Consider the following 20517-nt stretch of genomic DNA (forward strand, 5'->3'; position numbering starts at 1 on the left):
TATACTCCAGCCTCCCAAATCAACAGGCTAATAAAGTCTTTTCCTTTCTTTGTGTTCAGACTGTATTTGACTTTCTTCCATGTAATTTCTACTTAGTCATGAAAACCATTATAGTACCTAAGTTGAAACAAATACGCAATTGGTTATTACCGAGTATCCATTTGGAATAGCTTTATATTGTCGCTGGCATAAGATTATCATGGACAATCACAGCACTGTAAAATGATAAAACATCTCTGACAAAAACAAGTGTGAGCTACAACTGAAATCTCTTTCTGCTATGTAAAAAGCATAGTCAAGAGACATGTAAGGGAATACTACAATATCTGCAATATTTCAAGAATAGATTAGAAGTTTCCTTATGGTCATAGTAGGGAAAAATTTGTCCTACAAAACCATATGGTAACTTCTGTTTTGGATGCTGAAACACTGTCAATGTTTTATTAAAGAGATAACAAATATCTGGTACCACTATAAACTACCTTCCCCCACCACAAAGCTTAACTATCTTCCTCTCGAATGATTGTAAGATGGGACAGATGGGCTGGTGATAAACCCACCATAAATATCAGTTGTAATCATGCACGGTAATTGAGAAGGCAGCATTCCCTTCTTCTGAGTACTCTTTTTGATCATGAAAGGAATTAGGAAAGAATGTAAGTAAATGTATTAAAAATCAAAAGTACTTTCAGAAAATAATCAGGAATTTTAATATAACCTGGAGACTATTCAATTTTTCTACACAGAAAATTTATTAATTTGATAAAGAAATTAATTAAGAATAATCAAATATTTTATGTAGTATCATAAGATAGTTGGGAGGGACTTGAAGAAATCATCTAGTGCAACCTCCTGCTCAAAAAGCAGGCTCAGCTGCAGGGTCAGACCAGGCTGCTCACAGCTTTGTCCTTGAAAACTTCCAAGGTATGAAGTCTGAGCAGCCTCTCTGGGCAACCTGCTCCACTGCTTCACTTTCCACAGAGAAAAAGAAAAAAAAAAAAAAGTTCTATATATCTAGTCTCTGTTGAGTAAACATAGTAAAATGGTAAAAAATGAGGAGCGCGGGTTACACACCACAGCTGTACTGTTCATAAGCAGCTCTTGGACTAAAGGTACAGAGAGGGCTCAAGCACCTGAAATGGTAACGAGAAGCTACACCCAGCACCCAGCAAGGGTGGTCAGGCTGTCCCTCAGTATCATCTGTAGGTGCCTGAACACTGTTAGTACCCAAGTTTCTGCTTCTGTGCACGCAAACAGCTGCCTGGACTCTGGCTGCGTATTTGCTTACTGGTGCCTGTCACACAACCAACCTCTGCTGGAATCACAGAATCATTAAGGTTGGAAAAGAAAGACCTTTAAGATCAAGTCCAACCATCAACCCAACACCGCCTATGCCCACTAGACCATGTCCCAAAGTGCTATGTCCACATGTTTTTTGAACACTTCCAGTGATGGTGACTCCACCACCGCCCTGGGCAGCCTGTTTCAATGCTTGACCACTCTCTCTGTAAAGGAATTTTTCGTGAGGCATTTCAGGCCAGTGAGGTCCATGTACCCTGGCCAAGCCGCTCTCCGCACCTGCCCACCGAGGCAAGAGCACCAAGTGCTGACTGAAGGCTGTGCTGCTGGGCACTGACTGCAGCCCAAACTCTAAACCATGGTAGTTAACTCCTCTTTGCAAATCTACTTCCAAGTGCATGAAAACATTGGAAAAGTAATGTTTATGGATTAGCCACCAAAGCAAAGGAAGCTACTGGATTGTAAGAATCTTTACGGATTCTCCCTACTGGAGAAAGCAGCAGGGGAAGAAGCAGGAATATTTACAAGCAGCAACTGAAAGATGTTTGGGTATGTGCTGGAAACGATCTGCCCTAAACTTCATAAATGTAAAGACTTCCTTACCTTAAAAATTGTTTTGGTTGTTGTGGAACTTAAAACAAACAACCAATAAAATTGGACAAAGATGAGACAGAATATAAAAAAGGTTAAAAAGAGGAAACTCATAATACTGATTACAAATTGAAGTTCTAAAATACAGGTAGTGGAAAGGGAAGTTAAGTTAAATATATAGTAGAAAATGAATGGCTAGCAGCATTAACAGAATTCATAAGGATTTCTAAAAATGTATGTGGAGAAAAAGGAATCCTAATAATGATTCATTCCTTGGAAGATGACAAATTCAATAGTAATGATGCATGATAAGATATGCTTAATGAATATTTTTCTCTTATATTTATATAGAGATGGAACAATGCATTCACATCTTGCCAAAACAGTGAAATGCACCTTACTGCAGCAATAAGAGAGCTCTTGAAAACCCTGTCAAGACAAGCTGTTGTAATCAGAGAGATCTGGTAACTCGCATGCAGAAGATTTAGGAATTGGGCTGCTGGATTTAATTGTTGATATTTATTGGAATTCTGGCAATACTCCACTTAAGATATAAAGAGGCCATATAGGAAAAGAGAAAGTGGAAAATCTTCAGTGATTACAGAACTGTAACGGTAACTTCTATCCTAAACGAATTAATGAAATGGTTAATACATGAACTCATGTAACAAAAGTGAAAAAAAAAGGTGGAAATAAAAGTGACAAAAAAAAGAGATACTGATTTAATTCAACATGCTATTATTTCTTTCAATGAGATCGCAAGAGTGAATAATCACGTTTATGCAGCTTACTTGGATTTCTCAGTAGTGTTTGTCTTAATACTGCACAGTATTGTTATTTAAAAATAGTATGTTACAAAACCAATAAAATTATTTTAAACTGACTGAAATCTAGGTGATATTTCTCAACGTGTAACTATTAATGAGAAGCTACTGAGAAAAAAGATAGATTTCCAAAAATTCCTAACCTAATGCTGTCCCATATTTGTACATTGACTTGAAGGAGGCCATAGCACCACGACCGAAAATGATGCAGAAGAAGCAAAGGTGGAGAATGGTAAACAATAGTAAATGCCATTTTCATAAAGCACTAGGATTTTTAGGAAAGTCACAGAAATTTGGCCAAACTTGGGGTAGTTTGCCTAGAAATAAAGGTGTCAGGTTATTTTAGAGAAAGAGGGATAATATATATGCAAGACCCACCGAGGTTCAAGGTTTGGAAGTCAGAGCTAGACAAATCCAACTTCATGATTAGAGAGCCTCAGGATGCAGAGGGATTCTTTCAGACTTGAAATTAAGATTGAACATTGCCCCAAAGATACAGTGTAGTTGAATTAATACTTCATTTGACTTCATAAATCAATTATAGAGTTGTGTTGTGCAGCCTGTCAACTGTAGTGACCAAAACAGAATGCTGGAATATGATTCATCAGAAGGAATTAAATTTCTTATTCTTAGAGACCTTTACCAAGTCTTGTGATGTATATGCGTCAGTTACCATGAAATACCGCTGTTTGCATCTTTAGCAAGGTTATCTAAGGACCATATATTAAAAACTGTATATCAGAAGTGGTCAGTAATATTAGTAATAGCTTAAACTTCCTTCCATCAACACTTACAGGCTAAAAGTAGTATTTGGTACGCAGAGCAAGAGCCAAACTGAAAATATACCTTGGCCTCAAAAGCCTGTTTCTCAGTAGCTGAGTAATACGTAACTGTAATAAGACATCAGCAACACAATGAAACTTCCAACATATGTACACCCTGATTCTAATGTTAATTAAACACATTATCAGGAAGAGGGGAATCAAACTGTAGACAAGTCTAGTGTGTGTAGATAATAAAAAAAGCGCCCTAGAGGAGTCCAATCCATCCTTAATCTCGTATTGTTCTGTCTGAGATCAGAAAAAAAATCCATACCCCTCAGAAAGATATTAGTGCAGTCACTAATAATGCACCACTGGCAGGTTTAAGGTGGTGTGATTTCTATCATCCTTTGGAATATATGAAATAAAGGTACTTTTCAACAATGTCTACATCATCAGGAATCAAAAGCTAGACGTACTGCAGCTGATGGTCACCGTGTACACACACACAGACCTCGAACTTGTATGTAGCCTTTTAGGAGCTGAACCTGAGATGGGAAAAAAACCTGAGTCCCATATGTGCGGTGGGACTTGGCTGGGGTCACTAAGAAGATTAATACAATGACAAAGGCAGGATTTAGGATGGCCATCTTCCTATTATTCTCTGGTTACCTGAGAAATCTGAATCCAGTAACTGAGAAGCCTTTGTGCAGCTGGTAAGCATTTCCTCACATCCCTTCCAAGGCAACTGAAGAACTGTGAATATGATTTTTAATGTTTGCTTGCTTTGGTATGGAAGGAACCTGTGCATCCTGGCAAGTAATGCCTTCCTTTATTTTGCCTTGCCTTGCCTTCCCTGCCCTTTCCTGCCCTTCTGTGGTCTGCCCTACCCTGAGTAATTTATTCACTGCATCAGTGCATTTAAGTCATCAGAATGGACAATATTGCTTTATATCTTCAAGCCAAAAAAGAAAGTACTTTTTTAGGTCAACCCAACTTTCTGTATTCTCATTTTGAGACAACAAGAGGTCACCGTAAATAATTTTGGCCTGAGTAAATCGTTAAGCCATTTCACCTTAAATATTGCATTGTACTGTAATTAGCAATACAAGCTATTTAGTATAAAGTATGTTAAATTAGAGGTAAGGGTTTTTTTATTACAAATTGCAGAATTTCCTATTAGATAAAATGATAAAGTAAAATGATACAGTAACATGAGAGGTTCCGGTGTTTGTTCTGAAGGCAAAGTATGTGTGGCGTACAGAAACATCTCTGGTGATGAGATAACATGCATCAATCCTGTTGTCCTCATATAACTCCACACAGCAATTATTTAAGTGATTCAGAAGAGTATCTTCCTTTTTCATATGCAGCAATTTGTGTGATAAAAGGGCACTGGAGTAAAAAAAAGCGTATATTTCACTGGTGGTTATGAAACACTGCGTGCCTGAAATAAGTACAGTGAGTAATGCCAAATGGCATTTGCAAACTTAAACAGTCACATATCTTGTAGAAAACAGTCCAACATACATGCCAACAAACCAGTCTGGGGCAAAGGACTAGTGAGAACCCATGCAGTTTGATTACTGTCCAGAACGACTCAAACTTAAAAGAAATGTAAAAGAAAATTACCTGAGAATGTATTTTTAAAATATATAATGTTATTTTCCCTCTTTAATAACAAATGACAGATTTTCAATTGAAAACATTATTGAAGTTATTTAAAAAAAAACAACAAAAACCCCCATCATTTGTTCGACTCCTTTAGTATTTTTAAAGGAATTTTAATTTGATTTGTTCGTTTACACCACTTTAAGTGAAGCAAACATATTTACTTGTTTACTTTTCAAACAGAACCACAGAGAAGGATGTATTAAGCACTTGTTTAAGGAACACTGGCAAATTCTACCTGGGAGAAAACAAAGCTAACTGTTCAAAATTTCTATATAAGGATATTGGAAAACAACAAAAGTATGGAAAACGTTGTTCCGTTTAACAAATTATCGAAGAAAAATCTTGTAAAATTAAATATGCAAAGTGAAGAATACTCTCCCAAGTGAAGAGCAGGAATTTATTGATAGATGTGTCAAAGTAGTAATAAAGTAATACACTAGAAAAAGGACAAAAAGTTAAGAACTTCATCCCTGAAGGCAAAAAAATGACCTAATGGGTACAAACCATGACCACATAGAATGTAAATATTACAATAAAGTTAAATACCTTGTCAGCAATTTGGTACTAAAGTTATGCTTTCCAGTTTAGCTGTGTCTCTTTGGAAGATTTGGCTTAAAAAAGAGACAAAATCAAAAGCTGGCAGTATGCAGATTAGGAAGAATCAAACAAAGAAATGTAAGTGGGAATTTGAGAAGCTCCCAGCTCCCCACGGGGACTTGCAGATGGGCCCGGCTCAGTACAGGGGCTTCGACAGCCTGAAGGATCCCTTGCTCCCTTTCATTTGCAACGAGCTGTTCTGAGCTGGACTAGCTCATCGATGTGCAAAGAAGCTGCAGATACGATGTACTGGTACACTTCGGGCGTATGTGCTGTGTTTTTGCATAAAGCATGACGTTTTGTGCCCGTGGACAGTTCTGTCTTACTGCGGCCCCAGTGCTGGTCAGTGGTACGGCTCTAACTTCTGGTGTCCTTGCCTTCAAAACAAAAACACCTCGATGCTGTGCTACACGCTGAGCTTACTGTGAATCCAGAGCCGCTCACCGCTGCCCAGTGAGAAATGCTGACATGTGGAATCTCTCCTAATTCCCGATCCTTTTGGGGCTATGAAGTATGTCCTAGCTCTTAGTTTCACAGCCTGCTTGGACATTTCCATAAAAGTAGATGTCTATACCTGAAGCTGCTTTTTTTTTTTTTTCCTTTTTTAAATGGGAAGCTGGGAAGGGTTCCTTTTGGCTGGTAGCTCCAGGACCAGAGCTCTCACCTGGGAACTGGAGAGACGTGGTGGTACTGCCTTCTCTGGCTGAAGGTACTCCCCGGCAGACCAGTTTGACCACAAAGCTACTGGCTGTTTAGAATTTAAAAAGAAAGCTCTCATCCCTTCCCGTTGAACTCCGTATTGCATATTTAAAGATCTTTCAGCCTGAAAAAAGCAGCATGAAAAGCAGCAGGACTCCGCAGCCCAGCAGAGCAGTCATGGGCTGTGGAGAGGGAAGACGAGCGCTCCAGGCACCAGCAGGTCCCTCTCCTGGCTTCCCCCAGGGCAGCAGCACCAACCAGGCTGAGTGGAAGCAGCTGGCCCCATCCTTCGCGGGTGCCCTGACCAACAGACGTGCTACAAATGTAGAGAACAGATTGAACCCTTCGGGCAGCGTAAACTAATGTTTATCTAGGTTTAGAATCCAGATGGGGCTCGGTTCAAGATAGGTGTTCAGCTGGTCAGTGCTGTCAAAATCAGATTTTTTTAAAACCTTGAGGCTTAGGAGCTTTTAATCACTAATAGTCAACTTTATTTATTTAAACTATCAAGGTTCAGTTTTCCTGGTTCCTGAGGTCCATTTTAGTAACTAATTCTTTTTTTGTGGAGATGGGCCTCAGTGACAATAAGCATTATTTTTATTCAGGTTCCAAATTCAACTTGTTTCTCCTGAGACTGTTCCTGAAGGGCATTTGGAACTCAGAGGCAAAGAATAAGAATAACCTAGTCTCACCTAGTCTCACCTTTTTGGAGAACCTAAAGGAATTCAGATGATCTGGCTTCTTTATTTACAAAGTAGACCCATCTTTTCACTATTGAATTTCTTGGTTTGTGGTATTTCTATAGTATTCAGCTTAAGTGCTATTAGTGTCTTGTTTATTTTATGTATTCATATATCCACATATTACCACCTAATGAACTTCAGAACAGGCCCAATTCTAAAAGATGTATTCAAGGAAGTTTTAACTCACTTCCAGCCATCAGGAAAGCAAATATAATTCAGTTCATGCCTATCAGTAAATAGCAGCTTGAAGTCAGTGTTGTGCAGAACATGCTATGCTTACCATCAGCAGCCCTTTATAAGCATAGACAATCCCAAGCCAAATTGTCATATGAGTGTTTTCACAGTGCTCCAAGATTGGTCGGATGGAGATATCTCTGCCCGCAGGGTCCGGCTGCAAAAATAAAAGGTGAAATATTTGGATTCAGATTTCATTTGTATGCACACCTCAGAGGTACATAAATCTATTCTCAGTAGATTGAGAATGTGTAGAATACAGAGCGGACAACTTTAAAGGAACTTGTGATGACTGCAGAGCCATGAACCTGCAAAGGAATACAGTGAAAAGCAAAGATCTGAGGAAACAACTACATGACAGCTACCAGCAGGGGAGGTCACCTCTACCGCAAACCAGAAAGAAAACGTCTGAAGTCACTCTGGCTTTAACAGTGTCAGTCACATTTATCAGCTTCAGGACATCTAATTTTTCTATAAGACAAACAGCTTGAATGCACAGGCATGAAAATAAACATGCTTAAAGTCATCCCTCCTTTCACCTGCAGTTCTTGTGTCACTGGCAAATGGCTGATAAGCCACGCATCAAACACTGCTGTGTTTCAGGTGTTTTTTGCAGTGATAACCGTGAGCTAAATCAAAGACCATTTACTATGGAAGCTACATCAGTAGCTTAGAAGAGAGTAGAAATCATCAAAAATCTGGAAAAAAGGTCTTTTAGAGCATAGTGAACATCTATGTAAAATTTAATACTGCTGGAAGCTTTGTAGCTTTCCATTTATTTTGAAAAGGAAATCATATAAAAGTGCAGAATCAAGAGGGCTTGCAGACTACCAGAACTGTTTGTATGAGGGAAAAGTTATAATTAAGAGTCATAGAAACCTGCAAGAACAACCCCCAATCTCCCTTGCCTTTTTTTTAGCTATTATGCTGGTATGAATTTTGCTATGGATTTCAGTGGTCTCACAACATTAATCCACAGCTCAGTTTCGTCCATTTTTCTTTTTGTATTGCCCTGACCTCATACACTGTAAAAAGATAATGTAACAAATAAGGAGGTAGACATGGGGGAATGAAAAACCCCAAACAACCTTGTGCTATGCACTGCACAGGCAAAGAATCTGCAACTTTCTTTGCGAATCCTGCAGTAGGCAAGACATTAACATTTAAAACCTTTTCTTATCCTGGACTTCTACAGAAACTCTGAACAGAAGAATAAAGATCTTTGAAAAAAGGTGTCCTAAAATAAAATAAGATAAAAACCAACAAGGCAATATTAACTCTCCCAGAGAGCTTATGACTCTGCCCTAAGCATTGCGGACGCCAAGCTGACAACCACGAGCTGAAGAGTTGAAATGACTGCAAACATTAGGTGGCATCACAACATTTAAAATGCTACAGATGTTTATCTGGGGATCAGTTAAACTACCTCATTCTCCCTCATCAATGCCAAAAGCCCAACACTAAAATTTAGGTGCACTGAAGGGAAAGTACCCTTTCATGTCAAAGTTACAACTTGCTATGTTCAGCATCATTTTTGACTAGTGTGAAGTAAAGTTCACATGACAAATCATTCAAATGTAGCTCTAGATGTGTATCTGATGTATGAACAGGACAGTACTACAGAGATAGTTTGCTGAAATTCTGAACTACACCTGAGCCCGCTATAAGGATTTTTTTTTCCATCTTTGAGTTACAGTACGCCAATAGTTGCATCCCCCATGGTCTGGAGTTATGGAAATGACATAAAATTTAAGCTTGTGGTCATCAGAATGTCTTGTCTTTTTTTTTCCCTCCCCACACTGGGGAATGAGCACAGGACTGTCTCTTTGTTTCCCCAGCTCTATGTCCTTTCTGCCGTGTATTCCCTCTATTCCACTTTTGTACTTCTGCGAAACAAGACAGTTTGTAAATAATGCAGACTTCCACTTGGTGCAATGAATGATGTCATGTGGTTTGTATCCCTGGACTGAAATCCCCACTTGCACTTAAACCGAAGCATTCCACCACTTTTAACCAACTGTGAGCAATTGGAATTCTTCCTTATTTTGAAGAATATTCCTGAAATGCAAACTCCTATTTGGTCAGTGGCAGATTATCTTTTTATTTTCACTATGTTGTTATTCTCCAATGCAAATTTCCTTCAAAATTGGAAAGCATATGTCCATTCTTTACTCAAAACTGAGAGACCCAAGCAGAAAAATGACAAAATGGAAAAAATAACTTGTTTTCAAATCCTCCTAGAGAGAAAGAAGTCGCACAGCTTCCTTAGTAGGACGATAGCCACATTTTATAAGGCAGTGATAGTTTAAAAAATACGTTAATTAAATAAAGCAGTGTATTCAGATTTTCTATGTGAAATAAGAAGTTCTTGTGAAGTGCTCTAGGGGGAGCAGGAAAAGAGAGAATAGTGATAGCAACACCAGCAAAAGTGTACATGGGGCAGCACTTCTTTCAAAGCACTTTCCAGATCTGCAAGGTTGTAGTATTTTCAACAAAATTTTGCTGAACACTTGTGCATGTGGAGTTAAGCATTGGCAGGTAGCAGTAATTTTACAGTGAACTGATTTTGCTGATTACTTATTGCTCCTGCAAAATGACATTCCTGTTTTACTGCTTTTAATTTGCCATTCTGTTTCTTCACTGATTTTGCATGAATTAACTAATCATAGCAAAAAGCTGGGTTAAAAAAACATATGATATTTTCTGATGTCAAAAGAATTTTTAAAAACTCTACAATTACAGCTGAATGGAGCACTTCACTGACCTCTCTAATCATGCACCATTTGTGCACTTTGTTACTGCTTTAGAGAGGATGACAACATAAATGCTACCAGTGATTATATACGTACTGGAAATTTGCCCTTTCCGTTTATAGAAAACAATCTAAATGCCCTTCAGATGTCATTCTCAAAAGCCTGAAGACCTCCTATCTTGTGATTAGGATGAAGCTTTCCTACTTCTTCTGAAACCTAATAAGGTTTCTGACACTGACATCAATTTCTGGAGTGTTTTCAGCAGTTGAACAGAAACAGTTTAATCTGTTTGCTTCATACAAGAGTTGTGTATCATCACCAGTAAAATGACTGTTTCACGTGAGATCTGCTAGGTCTAGAAAGCAACCCATATCCATAAACCTACGGAACGTTTACATCCCCTCTCTGTGCATGTTCAAATTATTATTAGTCACTTCCGTAGCTTTGTTGTCTTTCCATTTTCTTTGCTCTTTAGTCTGCTGGTGGGCTGGCAGATCCTCATCATAACAGGTGAGCAATGGCTTAGGTGGGTACTGTTGGAGGGAGGGGTGAAGCTTAAAACCACCCAGAACCAGCAGGGAAATTTGCAGGAGAGACCAGGGCAGGAGCAATGGCAGGGACCGCTGAGTGTCTCCTGCCTTCCCCCCCTCCTCGAGATAACCAAGCAGCTATGAGACTCTTGTTATCTTGACTTATTTTGTGTCTTTATTGCCATTCTTTTTCTATAGCTCCACATAGCTCTTAAAAGGAGGAAGGGTCTATATTCCACAAGGAATTTCATACAGCAAGTGTCTCTGAAGAGCAGACTGGGCCACCACACAGTATCCAAAAGTCCTTGACTTTCCTACGGTACTTCTTCAATGTGGTCACCTCTTCAGGTCCCACTGCCGGTACAGCAGATGACCCTTATTTACAGAGTTATGGTGCTGCCGTGTAACACAGCTCACGGGTGGACAATCTCAGCGAGCTTTCAAAGAAACTCCGTGGCAGATTTCCAGTGCGACGTTTTGCCATTTCTGCAGCTGCAGTTTCATCCGTGAGGAAATCAGAACATTAGGCCTCAGGCTTTTCCAAAGATCGATATGAAACATAAGGTAAATGGTTGCAGCTTCTGTTTACTAGGTTTAAAATAAACCGTGCCGGAGAAATACAGGATCATACTCTTCTGTCACACTGTTAAAATGGTCTTCATAGACCATCGCACTCTCTGTTTTATCTTCCCTTTAAATGGCTTCCATCTAACTGGCATAAGGACTGTATGCTATCACTTGTCTCCAGCATGAATTAGACATTTCTGGCATTTTTAATTTGGCACATTTAACAGTCATATGGAGCCCAAAGGTGATTCCTTATCTGAAAATCAGACTTAAATCAGCTAAATTAGATTATCCTCACTTCTTTTTAAATTCACTTCCCCCCCCCCCCCAATAATTATAGTTAGTTTATACTATAAATTCTGTAAGAAATTAGGTTTAGTTGCATGTTGGAACAGGCCCTCCTCTGTTCTAAACTGCATATCTGTATGGAAAGGTGTTCCACAAAACTATTTAAACAGTTTTTGCATGCGGTGTATTTTAGCCAGGGTCCCAGTTACTGATGAAAAGAGAAAGATCAGAGGCTGTCTTCTTTTCACTTATTTAATAATTTGAGGGTATTTTTAGCGAAAAACAACTGTGATATGAAAAAGAGATTTGCCAGGAAATGGACGCCTTTTTTTTCATATATTTTCTACTTTGTGTAGAAAATATATCATATCTTCGACAAATGAAAAGTAGCAAATGCCATACTAAGCTGGGGTAGCTCACTTGGAATGTCTTCCAATTAAAAATTTGGTAAGCAACCTAGAATAAAAGCTTCTTTGTGCATATCTGAGCTTGGGTTCAGCTACATTACAAATCACATCACTGTATGTTGCATTGTAGCTCAGCCAAGTACAAAACTGTTACTGGATTTTTGAAACAGTGACCAGTTTCATCTGTCTTCAAGATTAATTGAGAAGTTTGCTCGTTTCTGTAATAGTCTAATGATCCAGGACAGTGATTGATTTAAAGACTTTTTCTTCATGTATTTTTCTTTGATTCAGAGTCATGGGACAATTGGATCATGGAACAGAAAATCCGCTTTTAATAGCTCACGCACAATCCTATTTCATGGAGTAAGGAATGCTTTCCAGTATAGGAATGTAGGACTTTGTTAATAAAAGTAGGCTTTCAACTAAATATCTATCCTTACATCTGGCCACTCCATGACTCCTTCAAGAGAAATGAGAAACATAAATCTTCTGACCTCCAGAGAAGGTAAGGCTTTCTGAGCAGCCGCAACATCCATTGCATCCAGTGTGCATATTTGATGCCCTCTCATGCAGGCCCCAAGGAGAAAATTATTTTAGACTTGAATTTAGATATGTTTTTTTCAAATTGTTTAAATAATGTTATTTATATTTGTAAAAACATTTACATTTGATGAGTATGAAGACACAACTGTAGCAAGACAGCATGCTATATCAGTTCCCATCTGAATAGAAAAACTTCTCATAAGGATCAAAAATTTAGGAATGTTTCTTTTTTTGATTTTTTTCCCATAATGTGAGGTGGAAAGCAAAATTTTATTTCATGAAATAGTTACAGCTGCTTCAGCCCCTAATCTGTGGATTTACTTATTTTGTACCGGAACAATGGATTAATGCTCATGGAACTATCAGAAAGGGAGCTGTTGCCTCATTTCTGTAGATGAGGAGGAGGAGTCATAGGAGGAAAATAGGAAATAAATAGGAAATCTGAGAGGAATTCAGTCTATTATGCTTTATTCCTTTAAGTTAGAAAAAGCATCTTTGTTTCTAATAACTATGATCAACATAAAAATTCTCACTCCAGTTTTATTGCTCCAGAGATAGAAGTAGTTTTGTATGGTAAATTTATAATTAGAAATTAGAATTAGGAATTTCTAAAATTCTAATTCTAATTATAAATGTTAATTAAAATTTACTGCAAAAATGTTGACAAAAACTTTCACTATTTGAATTTTTTTTTAAATTATCAATTTCAATAAATTTAATTACTTGAGATTACATTTAAAATCAGTTTTGCAATTCTTGACAATGTCCCCCTGAAAAGTTATTTAAATTAAAACATGTGATATTTAGATTGTGACTAACTTCTAAAACAGCATTTGTTTATATTAATTATACCAATTAAAAATAAATTACTGGCATTTCAAATTGATGCAAAACAAACAAAAAAATTGGCTCTGTGTTTTGTGAACATTTTAGAAACCTTAAGTTTATCTTAGTTTGTAACAGAGAAGATTCCAGCCGCTTCAAATGCGTTAATGAATGTGGCTGGGGACTGTTCTTGCAGTTTCCAGTGCTTTCACAGTGGTGATGAGTACTGCGGTAATGCAGTATAGCAGTATCATGTTAAACTATAATCCCACTGCTTAGGCTCAGGTGGGAACGGTGTGGGACAGAAGTCAGCCTTGGGCCCAGTGTGCCCCTTCTTCCCAAACCCACAGCAGGAGTGGCTTGGTGGAGTCCTCCAGAGGAGGACTTGCTCGGAGCTGTGGCATGAAGTGTTTCAGGATGCAAGGTTTCTCACGTAGAGCTGAATGCACACCCTCTGCCCCGGTGATGGGAAGTAAAGGATATCTTCAGGTTATCCAGGGTGATTACAGGGTATTTTCTGCTTCATTCATTTTCTTGTTATACTGAAATTCAGGTCCCCACCACAGTCAATGGATGGGACTTAAGCATTATAAGGCTTCACAGAAACTTCAAAAATTAAACTCTTCCAACAGCACAGAAGAAATGCTGTTTACATTGTAACTCCTAAAAAATCTGCATTCCAAGTGGTATTTTAGCATAGCATGGAACAGTAATTCTGTAATGGTTGGCTAGCTGGAAACCATCACACCATGAAATGACATTTGCTGGAATACCAACATGTATATCCCTATTTTTTATCTGGTCACTTTTTTCCAATTTGGTTTTCTAAAACATAAAAAAGATGTACCATATAAGCCAAGGGAAAAAGTACTAACACATTTTGGGGCTTCAAGGATATTAATGTAGTTATTTTACATCACTCAACTTGTTACAAATACAGAATACAGGTCTAAATTTACAAGTGGATGAGGTCGAAGACAGACAGATAGGAAAAAAGAAAACACTTTAGAGAGAACCACTGTAATTCCTCCTACCCCCCCAAAAATAAGGTCTGGTAATACAGTCATAGTGACAGTCACAGTGACAGTCACACTGTAATATCCTTAAAACAAACCTACTTTCTAGCTCCCCGTCTGTCTCTTGTACAAATAATTCCATAAAGCAGTAAGCATACATGCTCTAAGTTAGTGTAATTGAAAGATGATAAAATGCTAGAAGAGCTATTTATAAGCTCTTGTATTGTGAATGTGTCCATACATTTACTTGTAAAGAAAATCTCTCAACAGCATTATTTATAACATCACTTTACCTAATGATTTTTATTTTGCTGTTGTGGTGCTTCATTTTTATTTAAATGAAACTGTTTTTTGAGAGCCAAAAGGTTCCCAGAGATTTCCTGGTATTTTTATTACTATCCCTAATCCAAGCAGTTTCACTTATTTGAATTACTGTAAAATACAAAATAATAGATTAGACAGCGTAGAGAAACCTCTGTGATCCCTGCAAACAAATGCAGACTAGCCATGAAAAGAAAAAGGCAAAATTCTCTTGTATCATGGAGCGTTTCAAACAACTGTGACTAAGTCTTCCCACTCTGTATTCAGGCGATTTCTTCAGTAGAAATTTTACATCTTCTTATTTCCTCAGAGAATGTTGCCCCAGTTACATATCCAGGGACTGGATAATGAAACATTTCTGCGTATGTGCATGGAGGCAGCGGCACAAGTGTTACAAAGACTTAAAAAACCATTCTTGGCAGTAGAACATGTGTTTTTCTTTGAAAGGAGGGCAAAAAGCCAAGGTACATAAGAAAAGCAGGTTAGAGGAATGAAGAACTTTGTTACTACCCAGACCCTCCAGATTCTTCCAGAAACGGGCACTTCTTGGTATCAGCTTCACAAACTGAGGAAGAATATTTTCCCTTCCCTTCCCATGAAGCTGCCCAGAATTGTGGCTGACAACCTGGACTTGTGGTTTCTTCTAGATTTTTTTTCCTTTCCTAACTAGATGTCCTGCTGCGCTGGAGGCCACGCCAACCACTCTTCTTGGTGGCTGGAGCAATTCAATCCCTCTTTGCTTACGGTAACGGAAACAGACGGCATTGATGTGGAAGTACGGCAAATGCATAAAGGAGAATAGCAGAGCAAAAACGCAGAGGACAGCCGTAGACAAACTGTTATGGTTGGCCCCAGCAGAAACCAAGGTAGAGGCCCTTTTTGCAGATAATTTTCTAGTGGGTAGGCTTTGAGTTGTAAGCAAGGGTATGACTTACCGTTCTTTCTGTGGTACCTGAAGAAATGGGATTTAGCACTTTTCCTGTAAACAAGCCAGATTTGCACCCAACAACTACCAGAATCTATCATCGGGTGCTCCTCCCAACAAGAAAAACTCTCAGGTTCTCAGTTGTACCCAGGTATTTGGGCCAAAGAGGGCAACAATCTCACCTCTATAATTCTCTTATATTTCCTGTTTAGTGCTATAATTCCTTTGATTTATGGATTCTGACAATATTTATTACTATGCCTATTTGCATTTGCATTGCAGTGACAACAACAACAAATGGACACTGTCTTCATGCAGAAAGTGAAAGATCCATTCCCTACGAGGATTTGAAAACATATGAGGTGTGGGAGAAGCATAAAGTAGTTTCAGAGGCAAATATCAGTGGAGACCACTGTACCCCTATGCAGGCACTGACAAATGGGGGGCTGTGGCAAATAAAAAGGATTATTTCTCAACATGAAAGACATTTTAATTTCCTCCCTTTTTATTTTATACTCTCCAAAATGGCTACATGATGGTCCATCAACCTACTGGAGGATTTTGTTGCTATTTTTATCACTGCACTAAGACATAATTCAGAAATTGTTGTATTAAGTGGAGGTCTTTGTTTTAAAAAATTTCGAGCAAATCTTTAATTCGTAAATGCTAAGACTAGCTTAATAAGCATATTCTCATAATTGCAGCACAAGAGTTGAAGCAGAAGCACCTACACCTCCTTGAAAGTCTTTCTAGAACTAGGTTATTCAACTTCCAGATCACAGAAGTTGCTCTGTCTAAAATCAACTCCTAACTTCTTGTTGAAGATGTAAGATGCATCTTAATGCAATGCATGTAGGATGCATAGTGTAATGTAATGTGTGTAAGATGCATCTTAATATATGGAAGTACATGAAAACACTTGAATTTTGAAGATTTCAATTTTTTTCTCCCACCTTGCAACACTAGTATTGTCTCAGATATACTTTTTTTTACATACCATCATACAAAAACTGAATGGATGTATAAATGAATAAAGGTCAGGTGGACAGAAATATTTTTATTACTTCAAAGGATTTAATTTGTTTTTGGTCTTTTAAAACTGCTAACCTTATTTGATATAATCTAACTCTATTTTTAAAAGAAAGGTCATTTTGAATTAAAAAGAGATATTCTTTAGTTAACAAAGGTCAACAAGAACATTTTAGCACTTTTCTACCAAAATAATTCTGCATGGGGAAACTCACAGAGATTGCCTTTTTCTTATAATATAAATCTTATGACTACTCAAAGTTTTCTGAGAACAATATCTCAATACCTAAATTAAGGAATATGATCAGCAATAAGATTGTAAATCCATGGTCTGGACAGATTACTTCTGAAGATTCACATCTGATAGTATAACTGATCCTGTATTAGAGCAGAATGACACCAATGAATGAACCACACATCCTTACAACTTTAGTGGCATAATTATACCTACAGACAGGAGGTGAGTACAGGTGACTAAAGGTACACAAAGTATGCCTTCATCTTTGGTGGAGTCCTTCCTCAAGCTCTGAAAGATGTAGCTCTCAGCAAACAAAAATTACTCTTGGAATCTTAAATTGACACCTTTCCTGACTTAAAGAAGGAATCTGAAATGGGGCTTAGGATTCCATAATTATATTTGCATTACAGTTAAATGAGACTGCTTTGATAATTGTCTCATCTTCAGCAACATACAGGATGTAGATTTCCCTTGCATTATATCTAGTTTGAAATAAACCACCTCTTTTAGAAAAAACATTCAGTAATGATGAATCTATATAACTCTTGTTGAGATAATTTGGTTGACTGCAAAAAAAGGCCCTCATTTTGATCCCCATTTCTAAAATGAATTTAGTGTCAGGTTCCCTTAGTTCTTACTATGTTTGCCTAATGAATTGAAAGGCTATGTAACAAAATCTTGTTCCTACGTTGGTGTTTACAGATTCAAGTCTTATTGCTCTTCATTGGACCAGCATGTTTCCTGAATTCTGAAAAGTGGAACAGAGCACACTATGCTGGTCATGGTTGCCTTACAGCCATATCCAGGACTAATACCACCATAACACCCAAGTCAAGTTAGATGAAAGTGCATATATGAAACCACAAATGCCATAAAATCCCTCAATTTCCCTTTTCTCTATTCTAAATGAATAGAGAGGCGTCAAGATAGTTAAATGCTATAGAAAAGAAAACAGATAATCTTGACATCTTATTCACCAAGTATTTCTCCTGATTTCATAGAAATAGTTAACATGAGTAAGAAAAAATAATAGTTACACTAAGCTACCTTGAAAGTTACATGCCCCTAAAACACAAAAAGAATAGCAGTTACAGAGATTTTTGATTTTTCCATTACGTCTTTCTTCTACAAATACCCATTTCAGTGTTGCGACTTCTATTGACATTATTCAGAGCAAAGCAGGTAGTCATGGGAATTTTTTCTTTCTCTCAGTTCAGTAAAACTTTTATGCACCATTTTTCTTAAATAATTTATCTTCTTTCAGCATCTGTCAGGCCAGATTTCATTTAACACAAGTCTACCACACACTTCAAATGTTGCAGGTCCTTTGCTCTGGTATACAACAAAAGAATTTTCAATCGATAAGAAAACAAGCCAACGTGAAACAAAACCTAGCAACTGTAAAATCCATTTTATATTTCCATAGAATTGTATTTTACATTGTTAAGCTCCATATCACACAGTTAATTTTTTTGTTTTTTGAAGCGTATGTTTGATATATAGGAAGTACAAGCAGATAACTCTAAAATTACTCTACCTTGCAATTCCTATATCTTCTTGAGAAAAATAGTACATTTTCTTATTTATAAGACTATGTTTCATTGAATTCTTATATTAAAAGATTTGGACGAGGCAAAATGTTTATTTTCAACCTAAAGAATTATAGGAAACATTGATCAGTAACCATTCTGTGATGTTTCTTCATATTTTACCATAACTAAATATACAGTGTACAAAAAATTTGGACTGCAAGACAGGGACTGGAGAAGCAAAGTCCCTCCCACCATAAGATAAAATCAAGTTCAAGACCACCTGAGGAACCTGAACATACACAAGTCCATGGGACCTGATGAGGTGCATCCCAGACTTCTGAGGGAATTGGCTGATGTAGTTGCCAAGACACTCTCCATGATATTTGAAAACTCATGGCAGTCAGGTGAAATCCCTGGAGACTGGAAAAAGGGAAACATTGCACTCATTTTTAAAAAGGGTAGCAAGGAGGACCCCGGGAACTACCGACCTGTCAGCCTCACATCTGTGCCGGGGAAGATCATGGAACAGATCTTCCTAGAAGCTATGCTAAGGCACATGGAGGACAGGGAGGTGATTTGAAACAGCCAGCATGGCTTCATGAAGGGCAAGTCCTTCCTGACCAACCTAGCGGCCTTCTGTGATGGAGTGACCACATCAGGGGACAAGGGAAGAGCTACTGATATCATCTGTCTGGACTTCTTTAAACCTTTGACACGGTCCCCCCCCAAATCCTTCTCTCTAAATTGGAGAGATATGGATTTGATGGGTGGACTGTTTGGTGGATGGTCACATCCAGAGGGTAGTGGTCAATGGCTCAATGTCCAGGTGGAGATTGGTGACAAGTGGTGTCCCTCAGGGGTCCGTATTGGGACTGGTACTCTTTAATATCTTCATCAGTGACACAGACAATGGGATTGAGTGCACCCTCAGCAAGTTTGCAGGCCACACCATGCCAAGTTGTGGGGTTGACACACCTGAGGGACAGGATGTCATTCAGAGGGACCTGGACAAGTTTGAGAAGTGGGCCCATGTGAACCTCATGAGGTTCAACAAGGCCAAGTGCAGGGTCCTGCACCTGGGTCAGGGCAACCCCTGCTATCAGTACAGACTGGGGGATGAAGGGATTGAGAGGAGCCCTGCCGAGAAGGATTTGGGGGTACTGGTTGATGAGAAACTCAACATGAGCTGGCAATGTGTGCTCGCAGCCCATAAGGCCAACCGTATCCTGGGCTGCATCCAAAGAAGCGTGGCCAGCAGGTCAAGGGAGGTTATGCTGCTCCTCTACTCCACTCTGGTGAGACCCCAGCTGGAGTCCTGCATCCAGCTCCGGAGCCCTCAGCACAGGAAAGACATGGACCTGTTGGCCAGGGTCCAGAGGAGGCCACAAAAATGATCAGAGGGATGGAACACATCTCCTCTGAGGACAGGCTGAGAGAGGTGGGGTTGTTCAGCCTGGAGAAGAAGATGCTCCAGGGAGACCTTATTACAGCCTTCCAGTACTTAAAGGAGGCTTCTAAGAAAGATGGGGACAGACTTTTTAGCAGGGCCTGTTACAACAGGACAAAGGGCAATGGTTTTAAACTAAAAGAGGGCAGATTTAGACTAGCTATACGGAAAACATTTCTCACAATGAGGGTGGTAAAACATGGGAACAGGTGGTAGACACCCCATCCCTGGAAACCTTCAAGGTCAGGTTGGACGGGGCTCTGAACAACCTGATCTAGTTGAAGATGTCCCTGCTCATTGCAGAAGGGTTGGACTAGGTGACCTTTCAAGGTCTCTTCCAATCCAAACTATTCTGATTCTGTGATTCTATCTATAGCTGTACATTTTTTCTCCTGTCATGTGAACTTTAAGTTGTCTTTGTAGATATAGATGATCTTACCTACAAGTATCTTCCCAGTACAGATGTGTCAGGTGCCAGTATAATAGGATTGTTTCAGGATCCAGTATTGGCAGCAGAGCTTGTAATCTGCACTGGCTTTGAAGAATTCATTGCGGTGGTTATTTCTGAGGTCATGTGATTCCACCATTCTCTGAATCCAGCCATCCTTTTTTTAAATATGGTGTACTGAGGGATTTTATTATTCCTCCCATTATTTTTTAGGAATGCCTATTAC

General features: G+C 38.6%; 1 protein-coding gene across 1 annotated transcript in view; it reads right to left on the bottom strand.

Annotated features, from left to right (window-relative positions):
- The window catches only part of GABBR2 (gamma-aminobutyric acid type B receptor subunit 2), a gene marked incomplete at its 3' end in the record, with an annotated part of 516320 nt that overhangs the window by 31852 nt on the left and 463951 nt on the right, over positions 1-20517 (bottom strand). Inside the window, exon 14 of the mRNA XM_081996348.1 lies at positions 7469-7579. Coding sequence (XP_081852474.1) covers positions 7469-7579 — 111 coding nt within the window. The remainder of the gene's footprint in view (positions 1-7468; positions 7580-20517) is intronic.

The sequence above is a fragment of the Phaethon aethereus genome (genome assembly GCF_964289735.1).
Source record: "Phaethon aethereus genome assembly, chromosome: 2".
In the NCBI taxonomy this organism is placed as follows: Eukaryota; Metazoa; Chordata; class Aves; order Phaethontiformes; family Phaethontidae; genus Phaethon; species Phaethon aethereus.